Source organism: Amborella trichopoda, chromosome 3, assembly GCF_054954075.1.
Source record: "Amborella trichopoda isolate Santa Cruz 75 chromosome 3, AtrichopodaSantaCruz75HAP2 v2.0, whole genome shotgun sequence".
Taxonomy (NCBI): Eukaryota; Viridiplantae; Streptophyta; class Magnoliopsida; order Amborellales; family Amborellaceae; genus Amborella; species Amborella trichopoda.
This window is the reverse complement of record NC_142338.1, coordinates 56,291,001-56,305,158: the sequence shown is the minus strand read 5'-3', so window position 1 is coordinate 56,305,158 and position 14,158 is coordinate 56,291,001. Positions and strand designations below refer to the sequence as shown.

The following is a 14,158-nucleotide window of genomic DNA, read 5'->3' as shown; positions in this document are numbered from 1 at the left end:
TTAATTTGGGAAATCGTTTTTATTTATTTTGAAAATCCTTTTGAACAAGAATTTTATAGGAAAAATGAAAACAAAGAAACAATTGAGTCTTTGAAGGTAGGGGTTTTGATGTTGAGAGGATAGGCAAAGGATTTTTGCATTAGGGTTTATGAGCGGGTATCCGTTAGAATGGATTTTTGCAAATTAAATCTTGATCCTTGAACCCTCAAGATGGGTGCCACCTCCGCAAGGTTGCTTAAAGTTAAACTTCGATAGAAATGTGAGAGTGGGTGAGCAAATAAATGGTTGGTTTTATGGGGTTAAGTTGAGAAACCATTTGTGGCAGGTAAGAAAGCTCACATCTATGCACAACTAATGAAGTGAAGTTGTGGGCTTTGAGGTTACTAGATTGGAGAGTTAGCATGTCGATATCATCATTAAAAGAGATTCTGCTAATGTCATGGCTGGTGTAAGCCACAAGAAAAACTCCTCGGTTTAGAGTCGTATTATGGATGAAATCTTCCACATGTTATGAAACAGACAAGTATTATCATCCATCAACATCAACAGAGAGATGAACGAAGATGCAGGTGCCCTAGCCAAATCAGCAACTTCTTATATGATTCAGACCTCTTCTGCCCTTTTTGTCTTTATAATTCATTTTTGCTTTTTTTTTATCATATTTTGTATCCTTTCATTAACTCCCCCTCCAACAAAAAAACAAATTTGATGATCTAATGAAATTTTTGTAACTTTTGTTAGAGAAAAAAAATAAATATGTTGGTTTTGGTTTGAATAGTGGGATATCTAAAATAAACTTTTATTCTCTCTATAATTTTTTTATGGTCTAAAGAAGTTGTATATTTATAAAAGAAAAAACCCCTAAACTCTAACTTATTTATTAAGAAATCCTAATCAATATTAAATCTTAGTCTTTTTATCTTTTTAATACTTCTCTACAATAAATAAAAATAAAAAAAATATGTAAATATCTTAAAAAGAAATTAGAAATCCAAAACAATCCCAAACATATATTTTAATCTCCCAAATAATCTTCATTATCGTCATCAACCGAGCATTTTCCCACCTATTTGGGGTCAGCCTCTCCAATCTAATTAAAATCATCGTTATCATTATTATAGTATTTTTCAAACTAATTGGGGTTGGCTACATAAATCTTAGTTTGTTATTCTACTCTATTAAAGGTCACACCCTCAATGAGGTCATATGTCTCCACATATTTTCTCTCTACTTTCAACCATGTCTTTTTTGGCTTATCCTTTATCATTTTTTAGCTTTCCACTTGAATTAATTTGCACTTCTTAACAGGTATTGTACTGGGCTTTCGCACTACATAGCCAACCCACTAAAGTATATTTTATCTCATCTTATTGCCTATTGACAACACACCAAAATTATCATGAATGTATTCATTTTAAATTCTATCTTTTATTGTCTTGCCACTAATCTAAAAAATAACAAAAATAAAAGTTAAAAAATCCGTAATTGCAACAAAGTTCCACCAACTGGACTTTGACATTAGTTGTACACTCAAAAGAAGATGTGCAATGTAACTCTCGGCTTCTATGAGCGTGCAAAAGCAACATCTTTTGACGTTGTTTTATGGAAGCCATTAAAATATGCCCTTAGTGATTGCGCATAACACTTCCTCGTGTAGTTGTTAGGATTGCATGTGAAACCAAACTAGAAAGGCTTAGTTTAATCAAATCGATTTGACTGCTAGTCGAATCAATTGTTTCTGATTTTAATAATATATAAAAATAATAATACTAGTAGTTTAAAATATAAAATATACTAATTTTTGACCAAGCTAGTTTTTTTGTTTTAGACTGAACCAACTAAAATACCAATCAATAGTTCTACAGATCAGACCACATCTTTGGAACACACATGTAAGAAAGGCGCATGACCCCCTGAGAGCATCGTTGGGGATAATTGGTAATGAGAACAAACGCTCCCCATAATGGATGTTACTTGTTACCTCGGATGTCTCTGCTGTAGTGAAACTTTCCCCCTTAAAGCGAAATACATTAGGATGGAATATTTTTTATGAAAAGATTTGGAGACTCACCTATCCTTTTGGAGCCTTCCTCTAAAATATTTCTCCAAGACATTTTCGATCCAAATTTTTAGTGCTGGATGATATCAATCATGATAATGATATAAATTTGGAATTTTGTTTTTAAAAATATATTTTTTGAATTATTTTTTCCAACATCTATTTTAACTTCGAATGGATGTAATATATTGAGACATCCGTCTCAAATATAAACTTTTAATAGACAAGAAGCTACATGGTAATAGGTGAATCAGATGACTCACCAAAACCGTTTTGTGTTTCTTAAAAGAAAAGTAGTTCATGCTTTCGGTGGCTTCACTTCCACGAAAGCACATGAAGATGCACTAATTTTAAAGATTGGTGGCCCGACCAAATTTTAAAATTAAAGGTGTTAAAATTATATTTTTTGTTTTATAATTTTAAATTTTAAAATTTGAAATCTAAAATTTATCTTTAAAATGAATTTTATAGAAAGAACTCATGAATAAATGAGGTGAATGACACTTGAAAACTTTGTCCATATATAATATTTTTTATAAACAAAGCGTGAGTGCCTTTTTGAGATTTACATGTCAAACAAATTGATGTAATGATTTTTTTGGTTTGGTTTAAATAAGAGGTTATTTATAAATAAATTATTTATTTTTTATAAATAGAGTTCATAATCATTTATACTCATTAAATATCAAATGGAATGGTTTAGAATAAATTGTAAAGTCCAACTTTGTTTAAACAACTATATTTATTCGACGAAACCTTTTCAAGTGATAACTATTCATTTTAAAATTTAATAATAAAAAATAATTGTGGTATACACGTAAAAAAAAAAAAAACAAAAACGTGATCCCCCTTAAATATAGTGCACTACTTGCTGTTTCCTATTTTCCTACGTTGGAGCCTTTTCCATCAAATGTGCCGCCCGAAGATACTGCATGGCGTTCCTGGAAGGAAACGATTGGCCCACATCCGTTATTTCTCTCTCCTCTTTAAGACGTTACTTTCTCTCTCTGCCACATGACCCCAAATTCGGACGTTTTCTGCGTTTCTCTCTCCACGTTCGACGCCCGCGTCTTTCTCTCTCTACCTAGCTTACTTGAAGCACGTCTGAGGTATCTCTCTTACGTGGACCACGTCTGCTTTCTCTCTCTCACCTGCCCTTTTTCTCTCTCTACCAAATTCAAATTGCATTACATTAACTGCGCGCCGCCGCGACAAAAAGAATTATGAAATACGGTACGAGGGCTTTCGTGACCAACTAGGGTTCCGTTTGGCCATATCCGATTTTATCCTTACTCGTGTTTAAGGGTGATAACTACAGAAATTCTTAAAGAGTAGAGAGGACTCGTAGAGATATCTAAGTTATTCTTGATGGTTGTAACTTGTAAGTGATGTTTTCCTTTTCCATTTATTGCTATGGAGAAACATTGCTAGTGATATTTTGTGGTAATGAGGCTTGTATTCCTGGAAGCATGCCGAGTGAGCAAAATTGTTGCACTACCCATTTAGGCACAATTATAATAAAATTTTACGAACATGGCTAAGAAAATATATAGGTCGAAAAGATGCCTCAATGGGCACCTAAAAAATTAATTGGCTTAACGATGTTGGTATCTTTAGTTGCCCTCATGGGCAAGTTTCATGCCTCAATGGGCACCTAAAGATTTATTCCGCCTTAACAATGTTCTTATCTTTATCTGCCTTTATAGACAAGTGTTATGCCTCAATGGGTACCTAAAATTGAATCTCCTTAACAATGTTCTTATTATCTTTAACTGCCTTTTGGGCAAGTGTTATAACATGCACCCAAAAAAATATCCACGTTTCACCATTTCGCATACAGCAGTAAATAAGATTTGTTTATTATCAATATCAATAGAACTCGATTTTTCGGAAGTTTGAGGTGCCATTCATGGAGATGAACTCGCGAATAATGGCAAAGCACCCAAATTTGGCTCACTTTCAAGGGAGTCTTATTACTTAGAGCTAAAAAATAGGTCATCCAAACAGATCTTCAAAATAAAAAAATCATTCAAACAGGTCCTAGTTTATTACGTTAAGCTTAGGATTTCATGGGAAGACCATATCAGATATTTATGAAAATGTGAGGGCCTTTTTTGCCAAATTCTACGCTACCTGCGACAAGACGGCTGAGAGGCTTCTTCGAGACGCTACTTTGTCTGTTTGCGCGCGGGTCGAAGCATCTCCTCCCGCTCCCTGCTTCTCTCTCTTATATATGCTCTCTCTCTCTAAAATATCCTTTACTCTCACAACACTTTCGATTCTTACTTCCTCCCGTAGGTCTCTCAGCTCTAACCTTCTCTTAAGCATTGGTTTGTTCTTCTTCTTCTCTCTACAATTCTCTACTTTTTCTCTCTAGGATTCTGTGCTCAACATTCTCTGCGCCTTCTTTCAATCCGTAGATAACATCTCTCTGCCGCAACAATGCCGAGAAAATCCAGAAAAGCAAACCAACCTCAAGACGCAAATAAACCAGAAGGTGATGCTCCACCTTCTTCTCAAAGCTCTGCTCAGTCATCGAGCGGAGCTCCTCCTCCTGCTTCTTCGAGACGGCCACAGGCCACTGCGCCTCTTCCTTCTGGATCTTCTTCGAGACCACAGTCCACTGCGCCTCTTCCTTCTACGTCTTCTTCAAGGCCACAGGCTATGGCACCTCCTCCCTTCCCTGAGATGATGCAGAGTCTCTCAATTTCATCAAATGCGCCTCCTTCTTCCAGTAAGGCGCTGGTCCCTCCAAGGAGACCACCGCGTCCTGCAACTGCTGGGACTCGGTGTCTCGTAAATACTAACCATTTTCTTATTCAGCTCCATAACAAAGAGCTCTTCCACTACGATGTAAGTCGAGTCTCTGTGCATTTTCTCTACTTCTGGCAATGGTTAAATGGTGATGTGAGTTTTAGCTGTATTTGTTTATATGGCTCAATTTCTGTGTATTTTATCTGGCAATGTTTGAATGATACTTATGTTTTGGTTCTGGTTAATGTGAGTCATTCACTACACATTTTCCCTAGCAATGGTGGAACCATATTTACTTGTTAATCTGAGTGAATCTCTGTGCATTTTTTTTTCTGGCAATCTGCGAAATGATCCTTTGATTTTAGTTCTTCTTGTTAATGTGAGTCAACTTCTTTCCATTTTCTCTCGCAATGGTGAGATGATCCCTTGGTTTCAGTTTTTCTTTTTAATCTGATTCATTCTCTGTGCATTTCTTCTGGAAATGGTGAAATTATCCTTCGTGCTCTTGTCAAAAAAAAAAAATGGTGAAATTATCCTTTGATTTTGGCTCTTCCTTTTAACCTGAGTAATTCTCACGTTTTACTCTGCATTGCTGAATATGATGTCTGCGTTTGTTAATCTGAGTCCATCTCTGGACATTTTCTCTGGCAATGGTGAAATGATCATTCGATTTTTGCCCTTCTTGTTAGTCAATCTCAGCTCATTTTCTTTGGATCAATGGTGCAATTATTCTTTTGATTTTTTGCTCTTGTTGCTGCGCATCATTTGGCTGCACGTATTACCTGGTTTTGTGAATTGATCTTCCAGGCTGTAGATATTTTTGATACGATTTGTATCTCTGCACATTTTTGGTTTCTTCTGCTATGTGAAGCTAAATTTTAAGTTTTTAAGCACTTGCCAATGTGAGTCACATATGTTTGCATACTCTCTTTGGCAATGTGAAATGATCCTTTGGTTTTTGCAATGATCTTCTGAGTTCAAGCTCTCTTTATGAGTGTGATATCCATGCACATATGTTTTCTAGCAGATTAAGGAATTATACGTGATGGTTTAGCTCTTGTTGATGTTTGTTTCATATCACTGCACGTCTTCTCTTGCCATGGTTAAGCGTTCCTCTAATTGTTTGCTCTTATTAATGTGAGTCATGTCTCTGGGAACTTCCTCTTGCAATGTTAGTCGTACTTTTGCACATTTTCTCAGGAAAAATGACCTGATTCTTTAAGCTTAGCTCTTGCAGGCTTTGGTCTTCTCTGTGCATTCTCTTTAGCATTGTAAAATTATAGTTTAGGCTTTAGCTCTAGTATTCTTAACGTTTTCTTTTTGGTAAATTCAGGTGGCTATTACTCCTGAGGTTCAATCCAGGGGAAAGAACAGGGTCATTATCAGGGAGCTCATTCGACTGTACAAGGATTCCAATCTAGGGAAAAGGCTACCAGCATATGATGGGAGGAAGAGTTTGTATGCGGCAGGCTCCTTTCCCTTCACTTCCAAGGATTTTGTGGTTAAACTTTCTGATGAAGCAGGATCCAGCAGCTTGCCAAGGTAATCTGTTGCCCCCTTTCCTTTTGAATCCAATGCTTCTTGTGAACCTTATGTGGTGTTGTTATCTGAGGAAATAAATTTTGTGGTTGGTTAATTGTACTCAATTGTTTATGTTTGATGAATGTCTGATTTTGTGATAGTAATCTAGGGTTTCTTGCTTCTCTTTTCCTTTTAATTTTTGAGTAATTGGAAACTCTGTATTAAGATTTGAGTATTTGATAATATATGTCACGTTGTTGCTCAGGATGCTTATTGTGTTATTTTCATCAATGTCTGATTTCATTTCTTTATCCATATTTACACTTTCTTTCAAGTTCCTTGCTTTGTGTAGGTTTGAGACTGAGGGTGAAGTCTTCTTTCATTACATGCTGGATTCTCAAGACTGTCTTGTTAATTTGTCAACAAATAATGAGAGGCTCTTGAGAAAAATGAAGATAAAAATCATTCCATTATTAAACTAATGGAACCATTCTTTCATTCCATTATTTAGTCAGAAAATGATGTTCATGAATTTCTAGCAATGCTTGAAAACTAATATCTTGGTTATATATTGTTCTTCAGCCTTTGTAATTTCTGTTAGGTATTGATGTTTAGATCTGAACATCAGTAGAAATTATAGATGATTCTATGTTGTTAATTGCAGGGTTCTTGATTGCTTTGTTTTAAAATATATGAATGGGTGATGCTCAGAATAACATACTACGTTGTATTGCTACGTGTCTGATTCTATTTTCTCCTGGGGAAATGACCTCCATGTGTTATATTCTTGAACTTCTGGTTTGATGGTTATTTCAATGTTTGTCAAGAAATCATGTTCATGATTGCTGATGATGCTAAAGAGAGTCTGATTCTACCTTGTTGATACAGGGTTCTAGATTTTTTTTTTTATATGACTGATTGATGCTCATTACCTTGTCATTATCAGAAAATATGTCTGATTCATGAATGGTGTTTGTTCTCCAAAAATAAAACTGTTACATGAAGGCTGTTTTTGCTTAGAAAATAATGCAACCTTTGTTGTTGATCCTGAGTTTCGTACTTTTTTTTTTTTAACCAGGGATTAATGCTCACAAACTTTGACACCCTTTGAAATAATGTCTGATTCTATATTGCTAATCCAGTTTCTCAAATTTTTCATCAAAATTCATGATTTGAATTGGTGACCCCGTGTTGTGTGGATAAGTTTGTGACTCTGTGTTATCTGTGAGGCCATGAACCTTGCTATGATCTGTTGATGAATTTTAATTTCCTTGTTTGAGTTGATTTTTCATCAAAGAATATTCATCAATATAAATACCATGTTATGTTGATAAGTTTCTTGTTCCGTTGGATATCAAACAAAAAAACAGTGCCAATGTGTTTAATATGAGGTGATAAATCTTGAGAAAAAAGGATAAATCTTGATGTGATCTTTGAGGACTTTTTCCTGCCTTGTTTGATGCAATATCTCGTCGAAGAAGATATATTGTTTGTGATTCTTTATGGTCAAGCCAAGGTTTCTTGATTTTTGTTCTAGTGTTTGATGTTCAACACATTATCATTAGCACGAAATATTCTCTGAAAGTGAATATTGATTCGATGTTGTTAGTCCTCTTGTTCATGGTTTCTCTAGGAGGAGTTGATGCTCGAAATGTGGTTTTCATTTAAAAATAATCTCTGATTCTATACTGGTTTCTAGGGCATATTTCTTTTTGGATCCTTAAATCGTCTACATGCGCTTAGTACTAAAAAATCATATTGATGTGGATGTTGCTGATTATCTCTGCACTCTGTGGATCGAGTGTCCTACTCTGTATCATCTATGTGGGGATTTTTTTGTCAGACGTGTTCTTTAAAAATTTGATTTTCATGAATGTTGATGACGCACACTAGTATTTTCTCACTCAATATCGTTATTCCAGATGTTCTTGATTCCTGTGCAGGGTATTTGATGCTCAACACTAGGGCATTAATGAAAATAAATTTTGATTCTATGTTAATTAAGGATATTTATTACCATACCTTTAATCTTTTGCATGAGTGATCTCAAAACAAGGTTCCTGAATGTTGACAATTATCTATTTGTTCATTTGAGGGTAGTGTCTTATTCTGTCTTATTGGTCTAAGGATTTTGGTCTATGTCTAGATATGGGTTCTCTTTTTTTATTTCTTTAAGTTAGAACCTCTTCAGCAGTTACTTTTTTTATGTTTGTTTTTGCATGTCTCATTCTATTTTGAATTGGTTCAGCCGAGAGAAAGAGTACAAAGTAACGATTCGATTTGCTGCAAGCTTTGATCTACATCATCTACAGCAGTTCCTTCAAGGAATGCAAATGGATTGTCCTCAAGAGGCAATACAGGCCCTTGATGTGGTTCTCCGAGAACTTCCTAGTAGAAAGTATGGCCTGTTCTTTATTTTGTTTTTTGATAAGTTTTTGGAATTATTTTAGGCAATATCAACTTTTCCTGTTCCTATAGATTCTTGCTGTTGTGTTTTTTATTCTTTAATTTGGGATTTTTTTGTATTATTCCTCAGTTACACGCCTGTTGGCCGGTCATTCTTTTCGTCAAAATTTGGAAAAGAAGAAATTGGTGATGGCTTAGAATGCTGGAGAGGATTTTATCAAAGCATTCGACCCACACAGATGGGTCTGTCCCTTAATACTGGTAGGTCTCTTTGTTTGCCTCCTTTAACTTCATTTTTAATTGCAACTCAGTGTTGGCATCTATTCACTATGCACTAGATAATTGTTTAAATTGGATTACATTGTAAGTTGAAACTTGTAATTTCTTATTTCTTCTGCAGACGTATCTACAACCGCATTTTATGAACCAGTTCCTGTAATAAGTTTTGTTTCAAAACTTTTTAACAAGGATCCACCCAAACAGTTTTCTGATGCTGAGAAAGTGAAGGTGCTAGACTCAAGCATTTGTTCTTGTGCAGTTCTTATTGCTTTGTTCATCTTAGTCATACTCCTGGAAGTTTCCCAATTCTTGCTTATTTGTGTTGACCTAGCAACCTGTGGTCTTTAAAATTTCCTGTTCTTCTCTTTTGTTTTCCATCGATTTTATGGGCCTTGCTGATCTATCTGACCATGTATCCTCATGGTTACTATCTTTTATTTATTATTATGAAATTTCTCTTATCCAATTGGCATATTTTAGGTGAAAAAGGCTCTTAGAGGTGTTAAGATTGAGGTCACTCATACCCCTGCAAAAAGGAGATATCGCGTTTCTGGTATAACCAGGGAGTCGACAAACCAGTTAGCGTGAGTTTTGATATTCGATTTTCTTGTGAAATGTTTTTCTTACTCTTACTCCTCCAATTTCTTGTAATTCTCTTCTTTTGTTTGAGGAATCTTAGATGGTGTCTTAGGATATTACTGTTCAGCTAAAGATGAGTCTTCTTTTCCTTTTAATTTGTCGCTTATCATTGAAATGTTTTCCTATCTGGGGATTTAGGAGTTCGGTGATATGATTTGTTTCTTGTTTGTATGAACCTGTATTTTCCAGTTTTTCCATTGAGGAGCAAGGTACAAGGACAACTGTAGTTCAGTATTTTAGGGATAAATACAACTATCATCTTCGGTATGCTAACTGGCCAGCTTTAGAAGTCGGTAATGACCGCAAGAAGACATACATGCCTATGGAGGTTTCTGCCTTCCATCTACTGCACTCTATTTGTTTTCCACGATTGTCCTTGTCATATATGCTCAAAGTTTGATATATAACCTTTTGTGGCAGGTGTGTAAGATTGTCGAGGGACAACGGTATACGAAAAAGTTGAATGAAAAGCAGGTGACAGCCATACTGAGAGCTTCTTGTCAACGACCTCGTGAACGTGAGCAGAAATGCATAGACGTAATACTTTCTTGTTCCTTTTTTTTTTTTTTTGGATGTTTCTTAATAATCACATTGTTGTATGAAAGCTTCTTTTCTTTGACAATGAGTTTATTCCTTCTTGCGTCACTTAATCCTTTTTATGTGGTTTTCCTTTTTGATTGCACAGATGATTAGAAACAGCAGATTCAGTGAGGACCCTTTTGCTCGTGAATTTGGTATTAGAGTCAGCGATAGTATCACTACTGTTGATGCGCGTGTTTTACCCCCTCCGAGGGTAAATTGTTCGATCTAATAGGTTTTCTTATTTTTGTTTTTTGTTTGATCTAATGATATGATGTTAAAATGAGTTCTTAATCTGATTGTCCTGATGCAGTTGAAGTATCATGACTCTGGGAAGGAGAAAGATTGCACTCCACGTGTGGGCCAGTGGAATATGATAAATAAGGTGAGATTCTCTTTCCCCTACTCTGCATAGATCCAGTATTGTGCAACCTTCCTCTTTTTACACTATTCATGCATGTCTGAGAAGCTTAATCTATGCATGTCAATGAAAGTATTTCATAATGTGTTTCATGGTATGATCTTGTGTTTTATGGTATCTTTTATTTATTTTATATGTATTTTTTTAACCATTACCCACGATTTTGTCTTACATTTTAGAAAATGGTTAATCCTGGTGCTGTTCCGACTTGGGTTTGCATAAACTTTTCAAGAGTTAACTTCAATGCGGTTCAAGGTTTTTGTCAGGACCTTGTTACTATGTGCAGAAACATGGGCATGGTATTATGGATTCACCCTCTCAATGACTCAGCTATGATATATATGCATTGTCTTTTTTTAGCATTTGTCCTATTGATTATTCTGCTGACTTTTTTTCTGATATTATATAGGATTTCAATCCAAGGCCGTTTCTTCCTATAGAAAATGCTCGTCCAGATCAGGTTGAGAAGCTATTAATGTTTGTGCATCAAAAAACAGCAGGAACTCATCTTACTTTGCTGATTGTTATCTTACCGGAAGTAACTGGATCATCATATGGTACACTTGTCACATACATGACTTTATATTATATTGCCAATGTTATCTTCATTCTTTTTCTTACGTCTCTGAGGTAACATTTGATTGCTATTATCATTTGTGCAATTACAGGTCAGTTGAAATGCATATGTGAGACACAGCATGGCATTGTCTCGCAATGTTGCAAGCCAAGAAATGTCACCAAACCTAACAGGCAACAGTATCTTGAGAATGTGGCTTTGAAAATCAATGTAAAGGTTTGTAGCACGTCCAAGTATTTTGCCTCTGTATTCCTTTCCTCTAATTAAGTAAATCAATGTCAAGGTTCGTGCTATTTCTAAATTGCTTGCATCTGTGTTGCTTTCCTCCCAAGTTGTGGCAATTGGCATTTATTGTTTGTGTTACTGTATCGTAGGTGGGTGGTAGGAATTCAGTGCTTGTTGATGCATTAACACGCAGAATTCCTATGGTATCGGACGTGCCCACTATAATATTTGGTGCAGATGTCACCCATCCTCCACCAGGGGAGGACTCAAGTCCTTCCATTTCAGCTGTAAGAGTGTTACAGAAATATTTTATTGGTGACCTAACAAAGAAGCATAAACAATGCTTTCATGCAATTTACTAGTTTCACAAGACCAAGATTTCATGCAATCTCTTCCATCTTTTTATGTTTTTCATGATCACGAATACCTCATTGAAGACCCATAAAATGCTTTTGTAGGTTGTAGCTTCTCAGGATTGGCCTGAGGTAACCAAATACATGGGCCTTGTTTCCGCCCAATCACATCGAAGGGAGATAATAGCTGATCTGTATACTTGTCAGCGACACCCAACAAAGGGACTTGTACACGGCGGTATGATTCGGTAGGTGACAGCCTAACCTAAGAGGGAAGAATCGGTCATTACTTGCACAGTTTTACTATTATTGTCTGACCAGTTATGTGGGAAACACACTCCTAATTTGATAAGATGTGGTTTTGTGGCATATAGATTTGTGAATTTGTCGAAGATAAGATTAGTATGTCGCTTCACTAATTTTTAATGATGCCTTTGTTAGGGATCTTCTGATTTCATTCAAAATAGCAACAAGACAAAAGCCTCAGCGGATCATCTTCTACAGGTAAATATAGTCTTGAAATTAATTCAGTGCAGTACCTCTTGTTCTTGTATTGTTCAGTAATGCTTAGTCGTCCTATGGTGTGGTCTCTCAGAGATGGAGTTAGTGAGGGCCAGTTCAATCAAGTCTTGCTTGAGGAAATGGACGCAATCCGTAAGGTAACGTTCAAAGTCTATATTCTTGCTTTTTTTTATTGATTCCTTGAATTTTTCCTGTTGGTTATAGAATTTTGATTTGGTTTTACCTTATTATAGGCCTGTGCTTCATTGGAGGAGGGCTATCTGCCTCCTGTGACTTTTATTGTCTGTCAAAAGCGACATCACACCCGATTGTTCACAAATAATCACAACAACCAGAGTTCGGTGGATAGAAGTGGAAATATTCTACCTGGTAATGATTGCTAGTTCTTCTTAGAGTGACCACTTATCGTTCTTTGGGAATTTGTTTTGACTGAATTGGTTCATTGGTAGGTACGGTGGTGGATACAAAAATTTGCCACCCCTCAGAGTTTGATTTCTATCTGTGCAGTCATGCTGGCATACAGGTAACTTCAGTGACATGCAAAAGTTACTCTGGTTTTATCTCTGTTTTTTTCGTTCTTGTGCTGATTTTCAATGGATGGATTTTGCAGGGTACTAGTAGGCCTGCTCACTATCATGTGCTCTATGATGAGAACAGCTTCAGTGCTGATGGCCTTCAAAGCCTAACCAACAATTTGTGTTATACGTAAGTAATCTATTTTGTTATTGCAAGTTTCCGTTACTCTGTAAAAGACAGGAAACATTTTTTTTTTTGGTATTTTGCGTTTCAGTGAGATAATTGATGCTTAAGGCTCTTTTTTTACTCTGCAATTTATTTTGTTTTCATGCACCCTCAGATATGCTCGTTGCACCCGCTCGGTCTCAATAGGTAATTTTATTCTCTTGTGAGAGTTTTATGCTTAGATGTTTGATTAGCTCATTGGTGTTTGATTTGCGAATGCAGTTCCCCCGGCATACTATGCACACCTTGCCGCCTTTCGAGCACGGTATTATTTGGAGGCCTCTCTCTCAGAGGATGGGTCATCTGCAGGTGGGCTTAACAGACAGGCAGGGGATGTTGCTATAAGGCCTCCTCTACCTGCCATTAAAGAAAATGTGAAGCAGGTGATGTTCTTTTGTTGATGTGAGAGTGAGAAAACTAGCTGTTTGCCATGTTTTTTACCCACTACTTGCGTAATCTTCATGGAGTGCTTTTGTTGATATATAAACAATTTGGCCTGAGTTTTTGTAAATTTTACTTAAATCCTGAAAGTGATCATATGTAACTGTGTACCAGTTGAAGATTTTCCTGTGATCATCACAGTTTAAAAGAAGATGGACATAATTGAAATTGGACGAGCCTTGCTGTTGTTGGTGATATTGACCACCATTGGCCTGTGGATTTTATATGTTTTAAATTTTTGATGGATACCTGTGCTATGTATTTATATCAGGAGGATTTATTTTCAAATGGGTTGGCCTCTGGATTTTCCAAAGCAGAAGGCCTGTGGTCTCTTCTAAAGCCAATAAGCCATGACCCCAATACACCAAGATATTATAAAACAAGAAGATTTTTAGACGTGATCAGAGGTTTTTAAAAAATATGATTTTTGAAACATGATTTTATGAATTTGACTCTGTTTCCTAAAACCTAATATATTTTGATGGTTAATCTCTAGATCTTATTGGCCTTTTTTTTTTTCTTTCGTTTTTCCTGATGATTGGCGAGGATGACTTTCCTAGATCTCCATGTATAAAGTCATACTACAGTATGCCAGCAATAATCTCCACCATCACTACTTCATTGGTTGTTGGAGATGTGCC

General features: G+C 36.0%; 1 protein-coding gene across 5 annotated transcripts; it reads left to right on the top strand.

Moving 5' to 3' along the window:
• The first annotated feature begins 4,242 nt into the window (after window positions 1-4,242).
• LOC18429507 (protein argonaute 1A) lies at window positions 4,243-13,712 on the top strand. 5 transcript variants are annotated; one of them, XM_006838793.4, is made up of 23 exons: window positions 4,276-4,389; window positions 4,480-4,912; window positions 6,147-6,355; window positions 8,583-8,732; window positions 8,871-9,001; window positions 9,141-9,247; window positions 9,500-9,603; window positions 9,848-9,986; window positions 10,079-10,195; window positions 10,344-10,451; window positions 10,551-10,622; window positions 10,838-10,957; window positions 11,068-11,215; window positions 11,327-11,451; window positions 11,610-11,747; window positions 11,919-12,061; window positions 12,255-12,317; window positions 12,409-12,472; window positions 12,569-12,704; window positions 12,785-12,858; window positions 12,946-13,040; window positions 13,192-13,223; window positions 13,299-13,712. In XM_006838793.4, exons 2-23 carry the CDS (start codon window positions 4,502-4,504, stop codon window positions 13,475-13,477), a joined length of 2,865 nt encoding a protein of 954 aa, XP_006838856.1. In that variant the 5' UTR covers window positions 4,276-4,389; window positions 4,480-4,501; the 3' UTR covers window positions 13,478-13,712. The 5 variants fall into 5 exon arrangements, with proteins under 5 accessions (XP_088717680.1, XP_088717681.1, XP_088717682.1 ...); XM_020664521.2 differs by having other exon boundaries at window positions 4,319-4,353; XM_088861554.1 differs by having other exon boundaries at window positions 4,243-4,912.
• The last annotated feature ends 446 nt before the right edge of the window (window positions 13,713-14,158 follow it).